Below are 27,945 nucleotides of genomic sequence, written 5' to 3'. Positions count from 1 at the left end.
TAGTTTGGTGGCCACGCGCCTGCGCACATTTATTGTGGTGCGGGGTGAGGCGGATCATTCCAGTTAATATCAAATAATTTACTTGCTAAGCACTGTGCGAGCTGTTTCCCATCTAGCTAGTAGAGCATTCCATGTACCCCATCATAGGTTGAGGCCCTGGACCCGTGTGTTTAACACACGCAACACACCTGGTTATTGTGGCACTGGGTCGGACTGATAGTAGACGCACGACCATGAATACGGTTTATCCACTATATTAGATCCTAGATTTAAAGATATGCATTTCAAAAATCAACAGATACAACAGCAACCTCTGTGCATGGTCATTGGTCGTATCACCAACGCTTTGAGGAATGTTGAGCCCATTGTAATTGCTCCCTGGATCAGTACCTGTTCATACTATTCCTCAAACTTTAACGGCACCAGTATTACACAGGATATGCAATGATATCTAGTAAACCAAATGGGTTCAATATTGTATCAACGCAGCAGTTCGATAAACGGTGCGGGTCATGTATAAAGTGACCATATATTTTTTTAATCAAAACGGGACAAAAAAAAAAAAAAAATCATAATTATTTGTTACAAACAAATATTTTTAATTAAATAATATTATTAGCAAATTTCTGTGGTACTTATAATGTTTTCAAAGGACAAAAAAATTAAATTAACTTATTACACTTACTAGGTAATTAACTTATTATGAACAAAATGTTTTCGTGTAATAATTACAAAATTAAATACTTGTATACTTTTCGTTTGAACAAAATTGTTTTAATAAATCTGGCGATGACTTCAGGAACGAATAAAATTCTGTACAAGACATTTTAAAGTTAACTTTTGTTAGCAACATTGCTTTTAAACTTGACACTTGAAGCTGTGTTTTTCAAAATATCGTACAAGAATAGGAAACATTTTTTGTGACCCATGATTTGATGCATCAGTTGAAATAGATACCCAAGTAGGGCTGCGCGGTTATTTTATATAATCGATAATTTTAATCGAAATTCGATAAGTCGATTAATCGATTTTTTTTATAAATAATCGAATAATCGAAAATTAATTATAATCAAAAATAATCGAAAATTAATTATAATCGAAAATAATCGAAAATTAAATAATTACATAATGTTCTTACCTAAAAGTTTATTATAAATAAACTATTTATTATAAATAATTATTATTTAATAGGTCAATTCACTTTAGTATCAAAACTAACAGCACACTATTGAAAATTTGAAACTAGTGAACGACAATTTGCTATGTCGACTACGAAGTCAACACATGTATGGGTTGCGTCCTCTTAAGTGTAATAATTATCAAATAATCAGTGAGCTGGTTGAAAGAGTCGAACAAATGTAACGAAAAGTATTTTTAAACAATGTGGTTATACACCCGATCATGGTCCGACTGATAGTAGGCGCACGACCATGAACACGGCTTGTTATCAAATGTGCGGCGATTTTTATTTGTAATTTAAGGTTGGAGGAAACCCCTATATTTTCCAACAGTATCTCCATTCCTACAGTATTTTTGATCGCAAATCATAGTGGACTTCCCATTTGCCGTTTCTTCTAATGTATGAAATATAATGATCTTTTCCATATCCAACTACGCCAATAATTATTACATATTACATAATTATTATTTTTATACTTTTATTATTTAAGATATAATACCTGTTGTGAGATTACGGTGCTTTTTAGGGCACCGCAAACCACCCACAACTTGAGGGGAACACTCAAGTTGTGACCTACGAGACGCGCCGCGTGACGATCCTAAGATTGTCGCGGCGGAACTCGTAGGTTTTGAACACTATGGGGTAATGAAACGCCATTTTAATCTAGTATTTGGATAACTCATAGCTTAAAGCTAGGGAAAAAGGTGACCAATAAATAAATTAAAAAAAAAATGAATTTAAGGTAATAATAACAATTTGTATTATACATAACAACAATTAATAATAATTTAGGACAATAATTCGAATGTCGTAAGCGTAACGGACAATGATACAATTTGGTTATTTAAATGTGAGGAGAATAATATTTAATACTTTGGCACATGGATGGTGTTCGTTTAATAATAATTAATAATAATTGCGAAACTCAGGTCGGCCCACGAGGTTCTGCGTGACACCGACGGTGTTTTAAATAGAGTAATTTGCCAATAACGAGTAGCTAACCATAGGGTTACCGCCCGAGCTGTCGCGTATAACAAAATTTTCATAATAAAAGAAAGAGAGGAAAATATTACGACAACAAAATTTTAGAGGGGTATGGGGGGGGGGAAAGAAATGATACATTACAAAATCATGAGGTTGACTGTTGAGGTGGATGTTGACGTTCCGAAGATATGGGTAGGCTGACAAAACTGTCGCCGGCGCACACGTGGCCGGCATGGCCCACCTGGTCGTCGAAAACGTGGATCCACATTGTGGAGTGGAAACCCATCGCGACCGGCATCGGCGGCGGCCTGTCGACAAGCGGACACTGCAGGTGTTATGGGGGTCGGGGGACTGTTGTTACATAATACTGCGGTCATTTCTGCATTAGCGCACGATAACCATAACAATAGAACAATAAGGTATGCTCGTAAACGATAATATGGGTATGGGTATGTTCATTATTTTTATAATAATAAGGCAAAAAATGCTGTGATGTTACACTGTCTTTATTGATCTCTATGTAGTCAAGAAATTCTTGAAGTGTTTATGATATTTCTCCGGAAAAATAATCAACATCAATAAATAAATGTTCTCTAAAAGACCTCGAAGTTGTTTTTTTTTTTTCCATTGCAGTTCGAACAGTTCATTGTTTTCTCTACAATTAATGTTTATAAATCTTCCAAATTGTAAAACTTGTTCGTTAATTTCAATGATATAAGAGGAATGATAGTTATTAAAACGAGTTATTGTTTGGATGGATGGCGCTTTCTTAAGTATGGAATCTTGTCATTATACCCGGGCATGGCAGATACCTACGGGCGCCCACTTGCAAATTCTGCCAAACTAAAACACACGTGTTTACAAAAACCGACAGTACCCTCCCCCACAGTTAAGAAAAAAAAGTTACTATATTCAGTGCATTTATTTGTTTCTTAATATTTTTTTGAACATTATTTAAAACGAGTAATGATAGTGAAGGTCGGCAAGGGCGACGTAGTCTACTACAAAGCACACCACTTATCTAAGGCACACAAAGATTTTCATGCCGGTTTCGCACCAAAGTGGTGGGGACCGGTAAGACTGGCAAAACAGGTCGGGAAAGGAGTCGTCTTAACCGACCAACAACCGCTGCGGAAAATACACGTGTCAGGCATGGAACGGGCACCAATAGGGCAACATTAAATAAACAATTGTCGGTAATAACAATCATTTACAGACAACATCACCGGCCACCAATAGGAAAAGTGGCAGCTGGTTGCCGAGCTGATCCAACGGCTTGGGCTGGTATCCAGTGGCCAGGATGAGCCGCGAACAGCCGCCCAGGTCGCGAGGATGACCTGCAGGACCCAGTGCGGGCGGCCATCTACAACCGTGGCTGGGCGGACCGAACAGCGGCCATCCAGCGGAGGTTGCGGCCACAACGACCACCATCGACACCAACACCCGGCAGCCGCACATCGTCAATGACTGGGCCACCACCTCCAGCAACAACCGCCACCCCCGTGACACCTGCCCCCGTAACACCTGCGGAGCCGACACCGGTACCCAGGCCAACAGGGGTACTCCCCGGCCCGACGGGAAGGGTGAGGACGGAGGCGCAGAAGGCACGGAACCGCCGGAAATTCCAGCAGCTGAAGGAAAAGAGGAAGGCCAGGGAAAGCGAGGCAAGCCAACAGCGTCGGCTTGCCAAGCAACCCGCGCCAACCTCAGACCCGGAAACAGCCGGCACGCCTCCGACCAACCCAACACCGATGGAGGTAGACAAACCAGCATCCAAGGACGGCAAGTCCGAGGAGCCGGGACAGCCCACCAGCCAGACGTCGCCAGACCAATCGGAGGCCACGGTAGACATAACCGAGGCAGATTGGCTGGTGGCGTTCGAGGGGATGCCGGAGTTGGACGACAATCGCACGTTCTACACTCCGGTAGGGTCCCCAAAACACCCCCCAATAACACTCACGGGCGCGAGCAAGTCTACCTCAAGCGAAAGCCAGAGGTAGTACAAGCCACCCCGTCCCATAACGGCACACAGACACCGGTACAAGTGTACCTAGTGTGGCGGTTTGGCGGGGGAGTATAACGCGGTAAGCAGCGGCCATCAGTACAAAGTACAGGTACCGCAGCGACCAGTCTACACTTTTCGTCAACCGCCACTACGGGCTACAGCGCGACAACGCCAACTCCCCCACCGCGCCACAAAGGCACAAGGTGGGACGGGAAGGCGAGTCGCGTAGAACGAGTACCGGCCGTCGTGAACTCGCCATTGTAAAAACCACCTGTTTTTGACATCCATCCACGCGCCGTGCGTACCTACCACGACCACCGCAATATACATATATCTTTTGTGGTAGATATACTTCCGTTCGTTGTTTTTTTTTATATATATATATATATGTGTATCTCGTACGAGGATAAAATAAACGCAAACTACCATCGCATTACTTGTGTTTGTTAAAGTAACGAGTGTGCCATCTAATACACACAACCAGCGACCGGCTCACCGCGGATCACCCGATACCACCGTCGTATCCGCGTCAAATGCTTTAAAAATGGAAAATTAGAGAAACATGAACATTCATCAGCTCACACTGTAAGTATAGAAATGGAAAAAATCAAAAATAATGCGATGAAAAAACCGATTCATACTCAAATCGTCCAGCAAAGTGAAAGTGAATTACAATTAAACAGAAAAAGTTTAAAAATTCTTTTGAGAGGCTTGTACTTTTTGGTAAAAGAAGAAATAGCTCATACTACTAAGTATGGAAGCTTAATTGAAAGTATTTTTGACAAGTTAAATGATGATTTTAAAACATGGAGAGAATCTCAAAGTGATAGATCAAATTATAGCAGCAAAAACACAGCATGTGAATGGGTTTGTATGGGTTAAATTTTGAGAAATGAACTGAAGAAAACATTGAAAAACAAAAAAATTTCTATTTTAGCAGATGAAAGTACTTCTTTGAAAAATGAAATGGAACTAAGTATAATGTTAGATTTGTAGAAGATAAAGTTCCAGTGGAAAAGTTTTTGGCAATAGTTAAAATCCCAAATGGAACAGCAGAAACTATTGCGGATGCTATTGACAAAGAATTGACTAGTCTTGATTTGAACTACAGCAATGTTATAGCCTTCGGCTTTGATGGTGCCGCCAATATGGCTAGGAATGTAGGAGTTAGAAGGAAGCTTTCAGAAAAAGCAAAGAGAGATATTCTTTACATTCACTGCAAAGCACATATTTTGTCATTAGCAGCAGCTTCATGTAGAAATAAAAACAAAAAGGTCAACAGATTTTTTTATGTGTAAGACATTTATAAATTATTTAGTAAATTGCCTAAAAGAGAAAATATTTTGCATGAAATTCAAGCAGTAATAAATGACCCAATTCTTAAGATTCCCACTATAAGATAGTTAATGCTCTTTTTAGAAGTTTAAAATCTATCATGATGGCTTGTGAGCATATCCATAAGGACGGTATAGATCTTGCATCACTAGCAGGTGGTATTTTGTTGGAAATAAGAAAAACAAGTTTCTTTATCACCTGTTATGTAATGAATGAACTCCTCAGTGCCCTCTCTTAGTAATACTTATCTTAGTAATACTTTACAAAAAGAAATCTTAATCTGGCTAATGTGATTCCTCTCATAACAACAACAAAATTGCATCTAAATCAGTGTGTAAACACCAATAGTAACTTGTGCATCAAAATTCAAAACGAAATACTTGATAAGTTTGGGTCTGAAATGCATTTGACTGCTGATGAAGATACAAAAACAACATTAAAACAAATGAAGGAGTATTGTGAAAGCTTAATCAGAGAAATTGATAATAGATTCAATGACAAATCTATTAATATAATGAAATTTGCTAGTCACTTTGAGAGCTTCCAGTCTTTCATTGGTATACAGGACACTGAATTGAAAACAATTTGTGGTTATTTTCCAATGCAGAAGCTATACTGGCAGATATGAAGTCATTTAATTTTTTTATCAAGTCTATGCTGGATAGTAGAATATACAAAGCACACGAAAGTCCATTAATTTAAATCATGGAAGCTGATATAGGATATAATGAACTACAACAGCTTTGTGAAATACTTCTCGTCATCCCCGTTACCATAGCTTCGGTTGAAAGATCTTTCAGCACAATGAATAGAGTTCTTACAAAGACGAGAAAAAAAATGCTCCCAGGAACCTTAATGCATTGCATGCTTATCAGTATTGAAGGGCCTGACGTTCCAACAGAAGATTTCTTGGACAAAACGGTAGATTTGTACGCAGCTAAAAAAAATCGCCGAATTCGATTTCTTTAGAACTTAAAACAATTTATTAACAGTAATAATATCATTTAAAATTAAAATTCAATTCAATAACTTTTAACTAAAAATAATGTAAAAATGTTTTTTTCTAGCTATTATTATTATTTGTTTTTTTTGTACCTATATTGAACTTAACATACATGTATTTAAAAATAAGGTTAGATTATATATAATAATACTATGTGTGTATGTAAAACTTTATGCGAAATGTTGGGTATGACGTATCTATTTAATTATAATGTTCACAGTCATAACAGACTACCTATTACAGTATAATAATGTGATATTGTGTAAATAAAATAATACGTATTATAAATGCATATTATATTGTATTTTATTGAGGGGGCTATGAGTGATTACGAGTGGACTATCCCCCCCCCTCCGAAGGCCCCACCCCATAATTTTGTGCATCACTGTTTGTTACGAACAGAGTTAAAAATAATTTTTTAAAAGCTACTTTAAATTGTCTTTAGAACACTGCACTTGCCATATGCTCATTCTTGCATGAATGGCATAGGGCACAATGTGTGTACCACTAAAGTACTGAACACCATGGTTAAGAGGAATACAGGGCAATCATTAAATAAAGAAATAATTACTATAAAATCATTAATAATTCAGAACAATTTAATGAAATCTATCCAAGATATATACAAATCCAAAAAAACCTATATTAAGCTACTAAATATCATTACAACCAATAATTTATGTAACAGCTATATAGATCGAACGCTATAGAATCGAACGCAATGCTTATGTAAATACAAAAATAAACATTCTTAGAATGAAAAATAGAATGCAGTACATAAAGTTCTCATTTCAAGAATTAACACTACAAAATTTCAATATAAAGCCATCTCAATTACAAAGTTTTTTTAACTATTGAATTACAAGTCACATTTAAATAAATAAATTGATTATATAAACAAAAAGCCCTCTGCCGATCCCATGCACGATTCAATCACCATGACATACTTTTTGTAACCACTACGCACCCATGACGTTGTTAAACAGCCAACGTTTACACATGACACACCACTACGATTGGAAAAATCATGCAATAAGTTCTACAAAAGGTAATACCTACATAAGCAATGTACATTTCCTATGTATACTGAATTTTTGTTTGTTTTTGGTTGCCAGGTAATTGCGAGCAGATGTCATTGGAATCCTTGACGCCCTGTAACAAAACATCTTACAAAAGGCCATTATCTGGTCTCATATCGTCGTGTACCATATCGTTTTGTTAAATAATTTTAAAAAACATTAATAAATTAAATTGCATATATTTTCCAAATTGGCAGTGTACAAGATTTTTGCAATCGTTCCACACCGCCCTGGTGTGGGGCCATTGCACATGGTGCGTTTTTTTTAAGTGGTATCGCCTATAGCCATACTCCACTGACATTATTAATAAATTATGTTTTATTAATAATGCAATACACCATACATACTCTTAAATTCACCAATGTAATAGTTGGGGAAGCAAAATGTATATTAACCATAAAAAATTGCTGAACATTTTTGGTCCTCAAAAGTCAGTTCAACATTACACCACTTTTCCTAAAAATAATTATACAACTTACCTCGGTAGGCTAGTGGAAAGTAATATTTATTTATTTAATTATCGAATCACACATGATTCTTGATACTGATCACATTGCAGTTACTGTACAGTAATCTATATATATAAAACTGAAATCAAGCAAAAGAGGAAATCTTTGTTACGGTTTGGCTTCGAAACTTCTTATCCAATTGTCATGCAGTTTTTTTTTAAATGAAAGAGGATATCACGGAGCAGGTTTTAGGCATAAATAAAGTCCGATAATGTTAGTCAATAATTAGTTATCTATACATATAAAATCTAAATACCACTGACTCACTGATCGCTGTATCTCAAAAACTACTCAACGTACGGACTTGAAATTTGGAATAGATTTTCTTCTCATATTTTCACCGTGCAATAGAAAGGATTTTCAAAAATGTTGCGTTTTAGTGGAGTAATTAACGATTATAATTATTCACTGCCAATACGTATTGTGCGGAACGGCGGCCCGCGGGTTTCCAGCTACCTGCAACCTATCCTTTTTGTTCGTCGTCGTCGTCGTGTAGATAAGAATAATGATTCCGAGAATAAAATTGTTTCGAGAAGTTTATCGATAAAAATAATCTCATGCCTCGCGCGTACACCAATACTCATATTTTATAATAATGAACGATAAAATGCACACCGATAACATAAACCAATACACATACAAATTCTATTTATAGAATTAATTTGGACTTGCGTAACATATAAAATATTAAACACGTTAATTTCATTTTCACTCCGCACTACCAGCAGTTCGGACGTGCGTAAAACTGAAATCAAGCAAAAAACCTTATGAAATTAAACCTTGGCCGCTCCACAAGTGGTGCCAAGAGGATGCGCTTATCTAGGAACAATATAAATGATGATGCAATTCATTAAATGTCTATTCAGCGATGCCAACTAGGTAGGGGTTATTAATCTGGATTTAGCTAAAGGCTAAGAAATAAGAAAATAAGGCTAAGTATTAAGGTTTTGATTGGAGATATGTCATTTGTTTGTCCATTTTGTTCTGCGCTGAAATTCAAATCAGAAACTCTTTCAATGTGTTGCCCTAATAAAAATTAGTAAAAAATTAATTAATACAAAAATTAATAAAAAATGTGCTGAATCAAGTCCAGTTACTAACCTAACCTGTTTGAGCACCTATCGGGGGTGATCACTTCCCTTTTTAAATAAGCTGTCATACACTCACAAAGAATGTGGCTTTGTATTGGTGAAAGAATTTTCGAAATCGGTTCAGTAGTTTCGGAGTTTATCCCGAACATACAAACAAACGCTACATTTTATATATTAGAATAGATAAAAATGAATGTTTGTGTGTATTTAAGACCTCTGGGAAGGAGATAGGCTAATTTAAAAAGTGTTAAATTTGTTTTTTTTTATTCATCGGATTTTAATATGGTTGCGTTAGGCTTTTGTATTAATTGATTATATTAATCCTCCGTAGGTGGAATTAAGTAAAAATGACAAACTTGGTACAATTTTGATACTTTAGAGTTAAATCATACACTTACGTACAAACAGCACGGGGTCCGCGATCTACCGTGGGTAGATTGCCTACCTGATAATATAATGCTGCGAATCAGAATTTTTATTCCGGGCAACAGAAAAGTTAAGATAAATCTAGAACATCATACACTGAATATTAAATAACGAATTTAACAAAGTTTGAGTCATATAGTTTTGGTACATTTAACGGGCAACGAAGTGCCAGCGGGATCAGCTAGTATATATATGTATTATGTATATATATGTATATATATTTATTTACTTTATATATATGTGAATATATTTGTAGATCCTCTCTGGTCAAACTCTGTAACCGTTGTATGATGATGTTCTTTGACCTCAGTTGAAAATTAAATAGAACAGATTTGGCCAGGTGGTTTGTGACATTTATCTTATACACGTATGCATAATAATTGTATATGTTGTGTTTAGAAATGAGTTTATATTTTTCCAATTTAGCAATTGTTCGAGTCATGAATATTTTACAATTGTTATATGTGTCAGTTCTTGTGATAATATTCATGACTAGAACAAAGGATTCACATATCTTGTGCATCTGAAATTAATGTATATTAAATTTAAATAATGAACAATGCTGTAATATTAGTATTTAAATGATGAATTATTACTGTAGCATGGCTCATGGCTGTATTTGTTATAAAAACATATAAAAATGTAATTACTATTGCATCACTATATTATGTTAAAATTTCGGATTCAAATACTACATCATTTGGAACATTAAATATTTAATATTTTTTTTTTTTAATCACTATACCAACTCATCTTTTGTACATATACAATGTTAAAATTTTTGTTTATTATATTGAATTGTGTTTATTTTAGGTATAAATTGAAATTGGTTATTTGAATAACTTACGGATTAACTTCATAATTTTGATCTAGGTATAAATAATTATCGTAATCCTTAAATTTATGTTTGAACTCATACAATTTACTTTTAATTATTCTATAATAAATATGACCATTATTACAAATTACACTTTGTTTGTTATTGTTTAGAATTAAAAGGAAATCTATAATTTTTTGCATTTTGCAACATTCTACATATAACATCAGGAAATTTTTAAATTTGTTAATGCAATTTTCTATGCCACATCAGTAAATATTTGAATTGTCAAATAAATGTGTGTATAATTTATATTATTGTGAAGCTTAGCACTCACGATTCGCTGTATACAAACATATTTAAATTCATGAATGTAAATTTGATCATAGTTATAAATTCCTGGCTGTTGTTAATTGTATTTCTTTTTAATATGACCAAAATGAATATGGTAACATATTAGGATTTAATTGTTGTATCATAGCATCAATAATCAGACTCCGTTTATATAAAATTTTAATTTCTTTACTTCATTCCTTATTTTTTTTTTATACTACTGTTTATAATAAAGTAATACGTTATTAGTGTACAGTGAATTATTTTTAGAAGCGTAATTATAGTAAAGCCTACTTGTTGGATAGTGTATTCAACTCCGATAAATTTATATTGACTGTAAAAAAAATTATTATTTATTAAAGATTTAAAGCTCTATTTTCTAAAATATATTTTAGTACCCTCGAGATCAACAATTAACGCCAAAGAAAAAAAGACAATTAATAAATGAATGTTCCAAAGATGAAAGGCAGAAACATCGAAAGCAGCAATATCGTCACGAGTGGGAAATGGACCCTACATTTAAAAACTGGTTAAGACCAGAAAAAAGATGACAAATTTCGAGGTAAATGCATACAATGTCAGATTAGTTTTTCATCCGAACTAAGTTGTATAAAAAAACATTTAGTGAGTAAAAGTCATACAAAGTCGTCTATCAGTAATTATATTTCCTCAAAATCAATTATGTCCACGTTTTTATCAACTTCCAAACCAGATTCATTGGATAAACAAGTAAAAAATGCAGAAATTAAATTAACTGCCATGTTAGCAGAGCATAATGCTGCTTTCTTGTTTATTGACCATTTAGTACTAGTATTAAAAGAAATATTTCCTGATTCTTTAATTTGTCAAAGAATTCAGTTAAAACGCACAGAGGCTACAAACATAATTAAAAATGTTATCGCTCCTTCGGAAAAAGTAGCATTAAGTACAAATTTGAAAAATGTTAAATTTTCAGTATTAATTGACGAGTCAACTGACATAGCATGTCAATCTACCATGTGCGTAGTTGTAAGATATTATGACATTGACTCGAAAATGATTGTTACTCGTTTCTGGGATTTAATACAAGTTTATGACATAAAGGATCCTGACAACATTGATAAAGGAGCTACTGCACAAAACCTTTTTACAAAAAGCATAGAATCGTTTAAAAAATTAGATGTCGATACAACAAATATTATAGGATTTGCTTCTGATGGTTGTTCTACAATGATGGGCTCTCATAATTCTGTTTGAAGTAGAATGAAAGATATGTTCCCCGGAATTTTTATTATGAATTGCATATGCCACTCCTTACACCTTTGTTGTAGCGAAGCATGCAAAACACTACCACGTCGTTGTGAAAATTTAGCTAGGAATATTTTTAACTTCTTTTGCCATAGTAGTAAGAGACAAAGCCAATATGTGCAGTTTCAACAATTTCTTAATATTGGAGTACATAAATTACTCCACCCATCTCAAACGCGATGGTTATCACTATTTGATGTTGTTCAAAGGATTATTGAACAATGGGATGCCTTAAATCTATATTTTTCTGAGAAATGGCTCTCAGAAAAATTAGTATCGGCCGAAAACATACATTTTCAACTAAATGATCCATTTACCAAAGCCTATTTCTACTTTCTAAAATGGATTTTACCCAAATTCACTGGAATGAACCAATATTTTCAATCAGAACATGTAGTTATAAGCACTTTAAATGAAAAGATGGAACTGGTTTATACAGACTTATTATTATGTTATATGAAAAACGAGTATGTTTTGAAAACTCCACTACATTTAATCAATCCGAATGATGAAAATCAATTTTTAAGTACTTCTACAGTTTACTTAGGTGTTAAGGTTCTAAATCAAATAAAAATATCTGCTATTCAACAAAGAAAAGATTTACTTAAAGAATTTTCCAATAGATATATTAACTTTATTAAACTAGTTGCTTACAAATTAAAAAAGAATATGATTTTTCAAATCCAATACTACCTTTAGTTAATATGTTGACACCATCGGTTGCACTCTCTTCAAATATGAGGGGAAAACACCCATCAATCATTTGTTTGTCTGAACAGCTTCACAGAATTGTAAACGGAGATAGTAATATTCAAAAACTAGATGATCAGTGGCGCACTATAGTATTAGTGATAGTATAGTATAATACTATAGTATTATTTAGTTAGATTACCAGATGAAATTCAAACTGAAAAAGAACCTGACAAATTTTGGACTTTGATTAATGAATTAGAAACTGGTCAATTCATAGATCTTGCTGAATTTGCACTAGCTGTTTTATCTCTTCCTCATTCTAATGCAAGTTGTGAGAGAGTATTTAGTAAAATTAACTGCATAAAGACTAAATCTAGAAATAGGTTAATAACCAGTACAGTATCTGCAACTGTTATAACAAGTGAATGCTTGAAAAAAAATAAGGGAAACTGCATATCTTTTCAACCGACCAAACTTATGTTTGATAGTATGTCATATACATCTTTGTACCCTTCCTTAGTAAATAATAAGACTGGATTAACCCTTTGAGTCCGGCTATTGGAAAAAATGAAAAAAGTTAAAATTTTTTATTGTGGTCCAACAAAGGTCTCTGATTTTTTTCAAAATTTTTTTTTAAGCACTTCACTTACTTTTTTGTCCGGGACTTCTAAGTCCCGTCAAGGTGATATGCATTACAATGAAAATTAATAACAAATCATTATTTGCATTAAAAAATACGAGAAATCTACTTATGACAATATAATTTTATTTAAATCGTAAACATAAAAATAAACGGACTCCTTGCCAATTTTTACTTTTTTATTTCATATAAAAAAAATAATAGATTGTAGTAAAATTATTAAAAGTTTTGTAAATAATTAAAAAAATTGTACAATATCAACTTGATGGTATTCTACAAAACAATTTTTCCTTTCATTGCAACACAGAAATACTCGGCAGTGGTTACACGAAGAAGTGGCCGGGACTCTACTCCTCGAACACTGTAAAGTTCACATCTACCTCTCTTTATACCAAAACTTGGCCAATGAATACCCCTGTGATAAAATAAAAATCAACTATATTATAATATTATATTATAGTATAATGATGAAATAGTTTTATTATACCTGTTGCCTAATCTAACGTCTTTGGAGTTGGATAAAGTTTTCTTTCTTCGATTTGATGGCGTTTGTGGAGCTTATCTTTTCAGGCTTATAGATTTTCTAGATGGAGTATTTCGAGCTGTCATCAGACCAAGGGCAACTGATCGACAGAAATCAAATACATCCGTTTTTTCAAACATTTGGCAATAAATGACATATGCGTTTACAAACGTTATGTCTAACAGTCCTCAAAAGATCCTAATATAATGCCGTTATATAATGCCCTCAATCTGTCTGCGTGATCAACTCCACCCATATATTTGTTGTAGTCTTTGATTGGATTTGGGCACGATATACTCAATCTAGAGCCATCTTTCATAGTCCTATCAACAGATGTTATTTCGTTACCGTGATAGTTTGACCCAATATGTACCACTTTGTTATCTTTCCATTTGAATATTCCAATACCTGAAGTAGAAAATCGGTAGTCAAATTCTCCCCGAGGTATTTCAGAATCTTTTTTGAAATTTTGTGGCATCCCTTTACGATTTTGTCTAATTGTACCACAAGCTAGTGTTTGTTGCGTTCTCGACTTTTCAACAAGTGAAAAAGTTGTAAAATAGTTATCGAAAAATACAAGTCTAGATTCGTTCCAAAATGGTTTTGTCAACTGCAATACAATTCTTTCTCCCAAATTAGTGTTCTCGAACTCTTTTTCTAACGTTTTGTTTTTTCCTTGGTACACCGTAAATTTCATAATATATCCGTTCTGGTCTGCAATACACCACAATTTGTAACCCCTTTTTATGAGTTTCATTGGGTTGTATTGCTTTAACGTACTGCGACCCTTGAATTTAATCATAGACTCATCAACACTGAGTTCACGTGTTCCAGATGAAGACTCCAAAAATATTTGGTTCAAACTATCTATCATAGGATGTAATTTGAACAATTTATCTTTTTTGTTCTGAGGAATATTTTCATTATTATTGACGTGAATATTAGATAGTATTTCTACAAATCGATCTCTTGTCATAACTTCAGAAATAGCTGGCACATTTAAATCTTTGGCACCCTTCCAATAATGTTTATACGAAGGTTTATGATACCCCATACAAAAATTAATTCCAAAAAAAGAGAGCAGTTCTATTTCTCGTAGATTGAGATTTTTATTTTTTTGAGTTGCGTACAGATTACTTTGGTCCAAAATGTTTTCTATGATAGGATTAATAAGTTTAAAAAAAATATCCGTTCCTGTTTTACAGTCACCAAACATCACTTGGTTGTAACCTAAACTTTTTTCATAATCTGGTAAAGCTGCTGTAATTTCATTTTTTTTACGCCATTGCCTATTAATTTCAACAGGATCTGGAGTATTATTAACAGCAAGTTCTATAGGAGTAGTATTATGTATATGTTCTGGTGTGCGTGTATTATAAGGTATAACATGGTCAGAAATAGATTTATTGGACAAATTAGTTGAATTTGATACTCGTGGTTTCAAAGTTCTAAAAGAGCTTGGTGTATTAGTGGTTTTTAGACTTACGTCCTCGGTTTGATGGGAAAAGTCAAATTCTGGAAAATCAAAAATAATAACATCCGAATTATCAATTATTAATGGTTCTTTGACATTTTTACCAGTTTCACATGCACTTTGTAAAAAAAAATTACTAAATTCAATTACCTCTTGTTGGGCTTGCTCATCGGTATCACGATCATCTACATCGTATTCGTCCTCAGATTCTGGATCATCCGGAACATCCATTAATAACCAATCTTCGGTATCTTGATGTTTTTTACTTGTACTCATTTTTAAAAAAATAATTCGAAAAATATGTTAACGATAAAAATTGACGACGAAATATACGAGACGTGCGTACGTAAGACTATATTATATTATATTACGAACACACAACCGGCTGTTTTACGACTGACAAATACTGACGGGATGTATGAGTCCCGCGACAAAAATGTTGATTAATTTCGTAAATATAGATAATATGACGACCAAATATATTTTATTTCATTGTTGAGAAGTATTGAAAAATAAGAGGTTAAATAACGTCTTATTAGCGTCGTCCGTAAACATATTATAAACGCAGAATTTAAGTACAAAAATACAATTACTGGCAGATAAGAGTACGGTTGGGTTTCCCCTGCTACAATGTAAAATAAATAGTCAAAGAATAATTATATTTCACTTATTTTTTTTTCAACGTGTATTAGACGGGACTCAGATGTCCCGCCAGGCCAGAACATACCGATATCTAAATGCATATATTTTCTATTACCGATTAAAGTGTCCGGGTTTCAAACGTCCCGCTAGTACCGAAAGGGTTAAATAAAAATAAGACTGTGATATTATATTAATATAAATGAGGAAGAAGAAATATTTTTATTAGAAGACTAATTATGTATTAAGTTTAAGTTTCTTAGAAACTTTTGTTATTTTTGTCTATAAATATTTTACCTATTTGTTTTAATTTTTTTATTTACATTTTGTTAAATATCAGTTTGTAAAAAAATTATTTTATTATATTTATTATATACTAACTACTAACTATATTGTGTTTTGAAATTAAATGTCGAGGGAGACAAATTTTAAATATTTATTAATATTTTTTATTTATTTATATTTATATTTATATACTGTTTATAACACTTACTTTATATTTATTAAGTTGAAGCTTATTATATTTTAACTTTTGCATATTTTTATTTATAACTATTTTACCTAATTTTTATTTATTTTTATTAATTGTTAAATGGAAAGACACCATACATAAATAAATAAATTTGATTTTTCTATTTTCTATTTCTGTCTTTCTTTCCTGGAAATACAAATACATTACTAAAAATATACAATTAATTATGCAATTTGGTGATTTTGGTTTGTGTTATTGATTACCTACTGAAATGAGTGAACAAGCGAAAAACGTACACTACCTACTATATAATATTTAGTATTGTAAGTTTTTAATAAAATTAATTATTTCAGTTTTTAAATTTCATTTAAAAAAAAACATATTCATAAACAAAATAACAAATTACTTGATACTTTTTAGTCAATCTCCAAAATTACTTTTATACAATAAACATAGAATAACCTTATATAGGTAATATTAAAAATATAACAATGTTTATCAAAATTACAAACAAAAAAAAAATACTTTTAAATATTAAAGTTTGCATGTAACTAAATTAACTTAAGTCAGAACTTCAAATTTACATTAATACAGTCATAGATGGTGGAATTAAAAAAAAAAAATATGGTGATTGAAAATCAATATATCAAATAGAATTTTAGGTATAAATAGGTAGGTTGCAATTACACATTTTCTGACTAAATCATTGTACTATTATTATTTTTAAATTGTATTACCTATACAGTTCAGTTTTGTTTAAGAATGTAAGAATTTGTGGGGTGGTGTCTGCGTCTGGTCCGAGTGCTGCGTCTGTAATTATTATTGTTTGTTAGTCACCGGAAATCTAAAATCTAATCTCATGGAATTATCGAACTATTCCAAGTTCTAACTGCAGATAATAGATAAACGATGACAGGTAGGTAAAAATAAATTTCAATATAGATCTCTCAATGGGCTCCGACTAAATACAATTTTGTATCAGAAATCACCCTTGTCCCTTAGAATTGAAGTTTGAATCATTTTTTTACAATAAAACTTGTAAGCATACACAAAAAAACACACATAATTCTAAAATCAATACATCGTTGTTCAATACATTGTTTCACTCAGAATCTAAAAGACTTTTAGGGTCCAAACAGACGACCGGATTTTGCCGTCCGGTCGATGTTTCCACTAGGGTCGACCGGCCGGCGAATTAGTATTATTATAAATGGTATTGGTATAATATTATTTAAGAAACTTGGTAGGGTTAACACAATATTTTTCGATTTCGGTATTTTTTGAAAAATTATAATACCTACTTACTTATTTGCTTAAATTTTAAACTTGTGCAGTGATAAATTTTGGAAATGCTCTACCTTGTTTACCAAATATAATATGGGATAATTTTAAAATTAGACAATAATTTGAAATAAAGTTATTATTTTTCGCTCAGTCGGTTGGTTGAGTTGGTTGAGTGTGTCGTGTTCAGTTTAGTTTTTAAAAATGGATTCAACAACTCTAGCGATTATTGCACTTCAGTTTTTAAAAAAGAAAAAAGAAAAGAGGAAAATTCAAAATCGACGTTGGTGGGTTCATCCTGTATTAGCTAGGAGAATGGATCAAGGGCAATTTATAGTAATTTATAATGAACTAAGAACAAATGAAGGTACAACAATTATAATTGTACTTAATATGACTAATTATTATTTATTTTTTTTTTAATAAAGACATTATTGCTTTATAGATGAATTTTTTAGTTACACTCGAATGTCAATGTCAACATTTGATGAGTTTTACAGTTTGTGTTGGAAATGAATTTGACCAAACAAACGACTGATATGCGAGTTCCTATTGGTCCAAAAGAACGTCTATGTATAGCATTAAGGTAGGTACCTACCTAGTGTACATTATGAGTTTATTTATTTAAATTTTATATTTTTTACACTAGTCCCATTTATCACGCGTCACACATTTTTATGATAATTTAGTATTTTCTTTTAAGTAATTAAAATATTTTCATAACATAATATTGTATGAATTAATTTTTTCTCGTTGTAAGGCCGGTGTCACACTTGCGGAATATCCGCAGCGGACATTCCGCGGCGGAATTTCCGCAATATCGAAATTCATATATTTAAATACTACTGGACACATTACAGAATTTCCGCACGGAAAAAAAATACCGCTACACGACGCGATTATTCCGCGGCATTTATTTCCTCGGCGGATACCAAAATAAATCCTAACACGTTATCTTGGGTTATCCATGTCATATTTGTAGCGGAAATTCTTAGCGGAATCGTAATATTTTATTTTATTCATCATTTGATTATTGATTATTTAATGAGCAACATCATCATGTTAGACGTTGAATTATTAATTTCTGAAGTGCAGTCAAATCCATGTTTATGGGATTTTAGCGACAAGGAATACAGTAATCGGGAAGTAAAAAAAAAAACATGGAACCAAATAGCAAAAAATACATTTTCTGATTGGAAAACAATACAGATCGGTGAACAAAAAGAAAAAAGTAAGTAAATCATTTTAATTTTAAATATCATATAAAATATACTATTTATGAACATGGAATAAGTTATTCATAAGTCAAATTTTTAACACCATCACTATGGATCTACTCTAAATAATAATATACAAGTTTTAACTCTTAACTTTTAACTATAAATATAATAATAATAATATGACATTATAACATTTTTTATTTTATTAACTTGTAATTAGTATTATGCTTCCCAATTTAAAAATAATTAAATTCTGTTATTTTGCCACGGAACACTTCCAACTTCACTTAAAAAGTACTGGGCGAATTGATCTCTAACCTGTTGTCCAACTAAACTTCTAGATGCAGTTCCCCGTGGTTCAATAGCTAACATGTTGTCACAGTTTAGAGTGTCTTCAAACGCAAATCCGTCCCTTTGTCGTATATAATTATGGAGAACTGTAGCTGCTTGAACTATGATATTTACAAAATCAGGCCCTACTGCAATACACCCATAAAAAATTTCAAATTTTCTACACAGGATTCCAAAAGCGCACTCAACATTTCTTCTAGCTCTGCAAAGTCTGTAGTTAAAAATTCGCTTGGAATAATTTAAATCACGGCTTGAGTAAGGTCTTAATAAATGCTGATGAATTCCAAAAGCTTCATCTCCAATTAATACATAGGGTAATGCAGGGCCATCAGTATTTGGTAGGTTAGTCGAAGATGGTAATTTTAACGAATTGTTGTAAAGCTGTTTTCCAAAAGTAGATTGTTTAAAAATATTTGTATCTCCTTCACGGCCATAAGACCCTACATCCACAATTGTAAAACAATAATTAGCAACAACAACTGCCATTAGGACAATTGAAAAAAACATTTTGTAACAAAAATAATTTGAGCCACTATGTTGAGGAGAAACTATGCGCATATGCTTCCCATCGACTGCACCAATACAATTTGGGAAATTTGTTTTTTCGAAAAAAACTTTTGAAATTTCGATCCATTTAGAGATTGTCGGTGTGGGCATTTCAATGGGTTGTAAAACTTTCCATATTTGAATACATGCATTTTTTATTATTTGACTGATAGTAGTTCTACCCATTTTAAATTGATGCTGTAAAGATGAAAAACGAGATCCGGTAACTAAATATCTATAAAAAAAAATGAAGTTATTTATTATAAATATATTATAATATTCTTAATATTCGTAAGTTAAATAAATTACAGCAAAATATTATAAAAAAGTAATTATTTTACTACTGGTAATAGGGTGGATTAAATACTTTTTTCGACAAAACATTGTGTACATTTCATTGTGTGTATAAAATATAATAATTAGGGCTGGGATTTAAATGCCCTAAAAATATCAAAAAAATGCCCTTTTATCAAATGCATTTAACATGTAAAATTGTGTAGGCACGTTTATAAATGTATTTTATGTATTTTTAATATTTTTCAACTGCTATTATACGAACTTATGAGGAACCTTGTTTAAAATATTCAAGCTTTTTGAGCCAACGAATACAATTTTATTGACATTTATAGAAGGAAAAACTAAACAAATTGAAAATTGAAAATGTCCATAAATAACATGAAAAGAGTCAAATATTAATATTTTGAACATTTTATCGTGTATAGGAAATGATAAAATATACATTTTATAAAAATTTAAAATACCCAAGATTAATATTTTTTGATTAACAACAAAATAAGAAAATCGTTGTATGAGGAATTGAGTGAATATCCAATGTTGTAAAAATTTGAACTTCAAACGCTCATAAAAATTTAATTTGACTTTCCAGTAGAAATTGTTTTTTTGATAAAGATAGATTAACTTATGATAAATCTTGTATTCTATTTTCAGATCTTAAATTTAAAAAGAAAAATGTTTATGAATTTCTAGCTCAAATAATTTTCAAATTTTTGTGATTTTTACGTATTTTAAATGATGTCTAAATTCGAAATTCAATTGCTCATTAAAAATTGTTATTGATTTACGCTTAATTTTTTTTTAATTTCCATTAAGAACGAGGAACCTTGTATTACATTTGAAAGATTTGCAGAAAATTTTTTTATCGACGTTAATTGAAAAAAAACTAATAAGAAACGAAAATTTCATTTCACTGCCCCAAACGGTAATTACAGACGCAAAAAAGAAACACATATATCATTGTAAAATCAATACATTTATCGCTCCGCTCAGAATCTAAAAATTGTATTTGGAAATGTATTAAAAACGTCAAAAGTTTTGTGGTTACAACATAGGTACATGTCACAATAATATATTATAATATTATTGTTTATATAGTTGATGAATTACAAAAAAAGTGGAAGCATGTTAAAGACTACTATAAAAAAGAAAAAAAAGAACTTCCTTCCGGTTCAGCTGCTACGAAGAAAAAAAAATATGTTTATTTTGAAATGCTTGGGTTTTTGGATAAAACTATTGAACGTAGAAGGTAATACCGTATTATAATTAGAAATCACAGAATAATATGTTAATATTAGGGCTAGGATTAATATGCATTGGTTCTTTTTAAATGTATTTATTTTTATAATTAATAATGTACTAAATACGAATAAATTTTAAGTAATGTAAAAAACATTTTTATTCGAGTTATTTTTCGGGGATTTTTTTACTTGGAAATATTATATTGAATTTTAAAATAAAAGTAAGCACATACGATATACATATTAAAAAAAATAACTTTACAGTATAGTGTATAGTATATTACAGTTTATACTATACAGTATACCCACATTTTTAAATTTGTCACGCTGGCTCCAAATATAATATCTCAGTTCAGTGTATTTTACTGTTATTAAGTTATTTAACTGAATTTTTATTTTTTTTAACAGTTCTATAAGCAACGTAATCTCAAACGAAAGCATTATTGATAACCTGCATGATAATATCGATAATGAAACAGTCGAATCTGATCCTCTGGAAAATGAGGTATTATCCAAGTCAAAAACAACAATTCAACCTCGTAAACAAAAAATGACTGATTTTCAAAAAAGTGTGGTTGAAGTTTTATCTAAAAGAAAAATTAGCAACGAAAACGAAGATTTGGATGAAGATAAATTATTTTTACTATCCCTTCTTCCAACATTAAAAAAAATGCCAAGTGATAAAAAATTTGATTTTAAAATTCAAATAATGCAAATGCTAAAAAACATTAATTTTCAAACTAATTGTAATTTACCTTCAACTAATAATGTAATGAACCAGTATCCATATCCTGTTCAAACCAATGTCTCTAATAACTACAGCCAAAGTACTTTCCAAAACCCAGTGGCGTACACACGGGGGGGGGTTTTGGGTGTTCAAACCCCCCCCCCTTTATTATTTTTTCAGTTTACGTAATTACGTAAAAATGATGACAATTTAAAAAAAAATTAATAGTACTAATAAAATTAATACAAAATTAAATTAAGAGAATTTTAGTGTTACAGTCACAATCGAGTTTCGATTAAAAATGTACGGCGAGAAGACCGTCGTCACCGAAGTTATTATTAGATATGGGATATTACAAATTATACTCCATTATATTATAACTTATGAGCAACCCAGTTTGTTGTTATAATATATTGTAGATATTATTGATATCTTGTTACAAATTAATGAAATTATTGGGAAATTTGTTCAAACACAAACATGAGGGTCGACAATCGTAGAATATTTAAAGATCTGTGTAATCCGATATAATATGCCTTAATAGCTATCGCAGTATCGCTAATACTATAGTATAGAATCTATTTCTCAATTTTCAATCAAATTCCTGACGCTTTGAACGTTTAGTAAATTGTACTTACTGTTTAAATATTTTATAAAACAATAAAAATGAAAAGAATAAACGAATATTTTTCTACTAATACGAATAAAAGACGTCCCGTGCCTGCTATTCCAATAGCAGAAGAAGAATCATCACTAATTTGTGATACAATTAACTCGGAGGAACCAGGTAAATATTTAATACATTATATTATCAACCTAGGACCTAGGTACAAAAAAATGATTAATATGGTAAAAATAAATTTCTCTTTTATTGAATTATATATAATATATTATTATATACATATTGTATGTACGCGTGTAGCGTTGTAGTTATACTAAATAATTACCTGTAGGTAATAGGACAGGTATATATTTTTAATTAATAATCGAGTATTGTAAAAATATTTTTAATTTCACCTTAAGTCATTGCTAATGAGCCGATTACTTATTATGTACAAAATAATTACTAAATAGGTACATCGTCCTCAAATGTTGTTATGTCCCGAGTTAATGATGTTGGTATGTTTATAAAAGTGGATCGCAACTTAACTGATAATGAAAAACATATAGTAAGTTATTAATTTATTTTATGATTTTTATGTTATAATAAATTGTATATTGTGAATTTTATTACTGTCCATTTTCTAGGTTCTCACAAATGCATGGATTATTTCCATACGTTGTAGTTTCATTAGAAACTATGTCAAGTTGGAAAGATGTAACTGCAGTTGAAGCCAATATGTTAAGAAATGCAATGGACTCAGAATTTCTTATATCAGTACAAATTATAAAGGTACCTAATTCAATATATTAAATCATGTAGTTGAGTTAAAAATTAAATGTTTATTTGTTTTTTAAAAGGTTTTATTTTCATATGGGCTGCCATTGTGCAAACAACTACAAAGCAAAGACATTGATTTAAAAGAAATGGTTGGTTTAGCAGAAGATAATGTTAATGCTCTTAAACAACTAAGAACTAATATTGAACCTGAATTTAAAAAAATATTTGATGAGGCTCAAGTAACTAACATTAATGATTAATATTATATATTATGCTTATACAATATTTTAATTAATTAAAATCACTAGTTTGCTTCTTAATATCATATTTATAAATACAGTAAAGATTATTTAAATTATTTCTTTTAATTTAGAAAATGGCTGAAGTTCTAGATTTTCAAATTGTAGTAAAAAGAATAAACAAAAGGCAAATAAACCGTGCTAATCCATCATTATCATCCGAAGAACCAGAAGATTATTTTAGAGTTATTATTTGTATTCCTTATATTGAATCATTCATAAATCAACTAGAGCTCAGATTCTTAGAGCACCATAATATTTTTAAAGGTTAGTTCCCAATAACATAAATTTATATTAATATATTATTTTTAAAACCTCCGTTATTTAGGTTTTTATTGTTTATTTGACAACAACGAAGATTCTAATGAAGCTGATTTTGAATCTCTCGTTTCATTCTACTTGACTCATAATGATTTGTCTACCACTCTTGGTGAACTTAAAATGTGGAAGTTAAAACTTGCCCGTCTAAATATTAAACCATCTAATGGAATTGATGCATTAAAACTTTGTAGTCCCGTGATCTTCCCAAATATTCATATGTTATTAAAAATTCTATGCACACTGCCGGTATCAACAGCTACTCCAGAGAGAATGTTTTCAAATTTAAAAAGAGTAAAATCTTATTTGAGAAATACTATGAAAGAGGTAAACAGTTTTTTATCATACATATTTGTAATCCTTATTTATTACATTTTATACTGAAAAATAATTATTTACACAGGACAGATTAAATGGATTGACCATGTTGTCGGTATACCGAAATATAAATTTAACTCCTGAAGAAGTCAATGATGAGTTGGGACAAAAACCAGGAAAATAGACATTGTTTTATAATGAAAATAAATATTAGTTAAACGACATATTATTTTGATTTATCAATGTATAATATATATATATATGTATATAATTTTTACTATGTAAGCCCCCCCCCATTGAAAATAGCTGTGTACGCCACTGCCAAAACCAGATGCCTATTCAACACCAAACACCATACATATCCAACACCGTCCCGAATATACATCAAAACATAACTACAAATTCTTCCAATCATAATTATTCTAACTTATTTTCTCCTAGTCCACCAGATGCTTCAAATCAATCAGCTGGTTACATTGATGTTGACTACTAAAAAAGGAATTATAAATGTTTTTTTATTCATATTATAAAATAATAAATAATTAAACAAAATGTTGTTTTTTATCGTCTTAGAATTTTAAAAATGATGTGTTATTTTTTGTGTGTGTGTACACAATAAGTAGTCAAAATAATTCTTCAATTTTTAACTTCGATATTACAAGAGGTAAAAATTAAAAATTATGAGTAGTTTTCAAATTTGTCTGGAAAAACAAAAAAAAAATTAAAGAAAAAATATTTTGGTTTTTTTTCTAGTAATGTTCATAAAATTTTATTTGGTGAGTCGAAAAGCATTTAAATTTTGAATTTTGACAAAATACGTAAAAATCACGATAATTTGCAAATTATCTTGAGTTAGAAATCCATAAAAATTTTTCTTTTTAAATCTAAGATTAAAAATATAATACAAGATTCCTAATAAGCTCGTATATTTTGTTTTAAATTATTATCAAAAAAAAATGTCTACCGGAAAGTCAAATTAAATTTTTATGAGCGTTTGAACTTCAAATTTTTACAACTCTATGTCCCATGTAGCGGTTTTCTTATTTTGTTGTAATTCAAAAACGAATACTACCAATAGATTCATGAAATTTACACCATGTGTTTATTTTATCAATTCCTATAGATAGGTACTTGACAAAATGTTCAAAATATGTTGACTCGTTTTGAGCTGTTTACGGATATTATCAAATTTTTTGTCTATAAATAGGAATAAAATTGTATTCAATTGCTCACCTTTTTTAATAAAAAATATGATATTACCTTAATGTAACTGTCAGCCGTTCTTCAACGCCAATAGTTTCTCTGAAGGTGGAGCTCGTTTCAGATATATATGGTCTCAATAAAATCACCAATTCGTCAAATGATTTAATTGACATACGATAGTAATTAAAAAAAGATCCGGATATTGTCTCAAGTCAGAGTATAAGCAGTGGAACTCTCCCAAAGTTATTCTCTGAGCATTGAGTGGGTGGACCCAATAAATACGGTTTCGCTCAACTGTGTCAGCAGCGAGCGCGACACATACCAACTCGACGTCGTCTAAAAGTTCTAATAGTTCCATAATATATTATTTTAATACGACAAACGGTTTGTTCTGCATGACAAATGAAATCAAACTGAAGTATTAAAACTTATACTGAGCTGTAGTATCAAGTTTATATTTTCACGCCAATTCCGCTACGGAAAAAACGCAAGTGTGACACCAGTCTATACAAAGCGGAAATTCTGCTGCGGAACGGCCGCTGCGGATATTCCGCAAGTCTGACACCGGCCTAACAGTATATAAAATTAAGATATTAAGATATCAAAATTATATTCCGCAGTAGTAATTAGTGGGTAATCATTAGTACAATTTAATTAACACACATTTCTATATAATATTATAAGTGAATTTCAATGTTTTTAAATAATATATGATAATATAGGTACTTACATTGAATCATAATATAATAAATAAAAAACAATTTTTAATATTTTGTTAAATAATAATTAATCACTTAATGGTAATAATTATTTATAATAATAAAAAATTCTTAATGGTATTAAAAAAGCTTGTTATAAAATGTAATATGTTGACATATTTAAAATATAATAAATGAAAAAAAAATATTTTTAATAATAATATAAACCAATGAAATCTAGCCTATTCCTTTGGCTTAACTAAAAAAAATAAAATTTAAAAAAAAATTAGTACTCGAGTTATATGATTTTAAGTTGTACTGACCTAGTACCAAAAAATGTTTAATAAAATATTAAAATGTTAGTAAGTGGAAGGGTGTGTGGAAGCTAGATTTTGTGGAGAACTTTGTATGTTAGGTTGTGACAATAAATCGGTTGAAGTCTGTGTTATTTGATCATTCCCCATTGTGCCTGATGTTGAAATTGTGTATGATTGATTTATGTATGTATGTTGTGGATCTGGTTGAAATATTTGGAATGTAGTAGGCTGTGTCCTAGTGAAATGTTGACGATAGTGCTCTGAAGAGTTCATATAGTTTGGAGGTATCTGGCTGTAGTCTGATGTAGGAAGTAGTTGTTGAGGTTGATGAATAAACTGGGAAAAATTACCATCGCTTTCTGACGCTTGATGCTGATACCAGTGTTTGATTGCCGTCCAGATTGTGGTCCAGATTGTGATGAATTTTGATACTTACTTAATAGTAAGTTTATTTCTGCTTTGAGGTTCAATTTATATAGCCAAGGAACTCTTTTAATTTCTGGTACAAGGGACATGGCAAAATGATAATCTTCATCTTCGGATTTTGATTTTGATTTAATGAACTCCAAAATATTCTGAGATTCGTCACCATCTGCTTCATGATGAGTTTTGGATTTTTTTTTCTTGAATTTATATTTATATCTGGATTTTTGATGTCAATTAGAGAGTGGACGGATGAAATAGAATTATCATTGTCTTCCTGACAATAATTAGAATCCGTTCTAAAAAAAAAAAAAAATAAATAAGAAATTTTTTTGGATAATATTAAACATACTAAATTATAATTAGATTACATGTTGTACAATATGATTAACTTATTATCTTATAAATTATTTCAATACTAAAATGAATAATATTTATTACCCAAATAAAGAGCTTTCACTCGATGAGTCAATGGTATTGTGGAGAGGCCGCCTTATTTTTCGACAGTATATACAAAATAAACGCCATAAATATGGTTACCTATGCTTACCGAACCAAATGGACTTATTATAAAATTCGCTGTATATAAGGGTGTTTTAGATGACTTAGGAGGTAAAGGTCATGCTGCAAACGTATTACTACATCTGATGTCCGAAAAATTAAATAATGGTCATTCAGCTGAACAATTATTACAAAAAAAGACATACCTACTGTACGGGCACATTAAGATCTAACCGAAAACATATTCCTGAGGCCGTAGTAAAATCAAAATTAAAACCTGGGGAAATAAAAACAATATACTCTAATGGTGTATTAGTTGGTAAATGCAAGGACAAAC

The 27,945-nt window shown here is 31.1% G+C and overlaps 1 protein-coding gene and 1 pseudogene across 1 annotated transcript; one reads left to right on the top strand and one right to left on the bottom strand.

Annotated features, from left to right (window-relative positions):
* Nucleotides 1-6,209: 6,209 nt before the first annotated feature.
* LOC132953802 (uncharacterized) lies at nucleotides 6,210-11,998 on the top strand (annotated as a pseudogene).
* Nucleotides 11,999-19,237: 7,239 nt separating this feature from the next.
* On the bottom strand, nucleotides 19,238-19,828 carry LOC132953801 (uncharacterized). The gene has a single exon (XM_061026138.1). It carries the CDS (start codon nucleotides 19,826-19,828, stop codon nucleotides 19,238-19,240), a length of 591 nt encoding a protein of 196 aa, XP_060882121.1.
* Nucleotides 19,829-27,945: the final 8,117 nt, after the last annotated feature.

This window comes from Metopolophium dirhodum, chromosome 1, assembly GCF_019925205.1.
Source record: "Metopolophium dirhodum isolate CAU chromosome 1, ASM1992520v1, whole genome shotgun sequence".
Taxonomy (NCBI): domain Eukaryota; kingdom Metazoa; phylum Arthropoda; class Insecta; order Hemiptera; family Aphididae; genus Metopolophium; species Metopolophium dirhodum.
The sequence above is the reverse complement of the archived record's forward strand: the minus strand, read 5'-3'. Positions and strand labels throughout refer to the sequence as shown.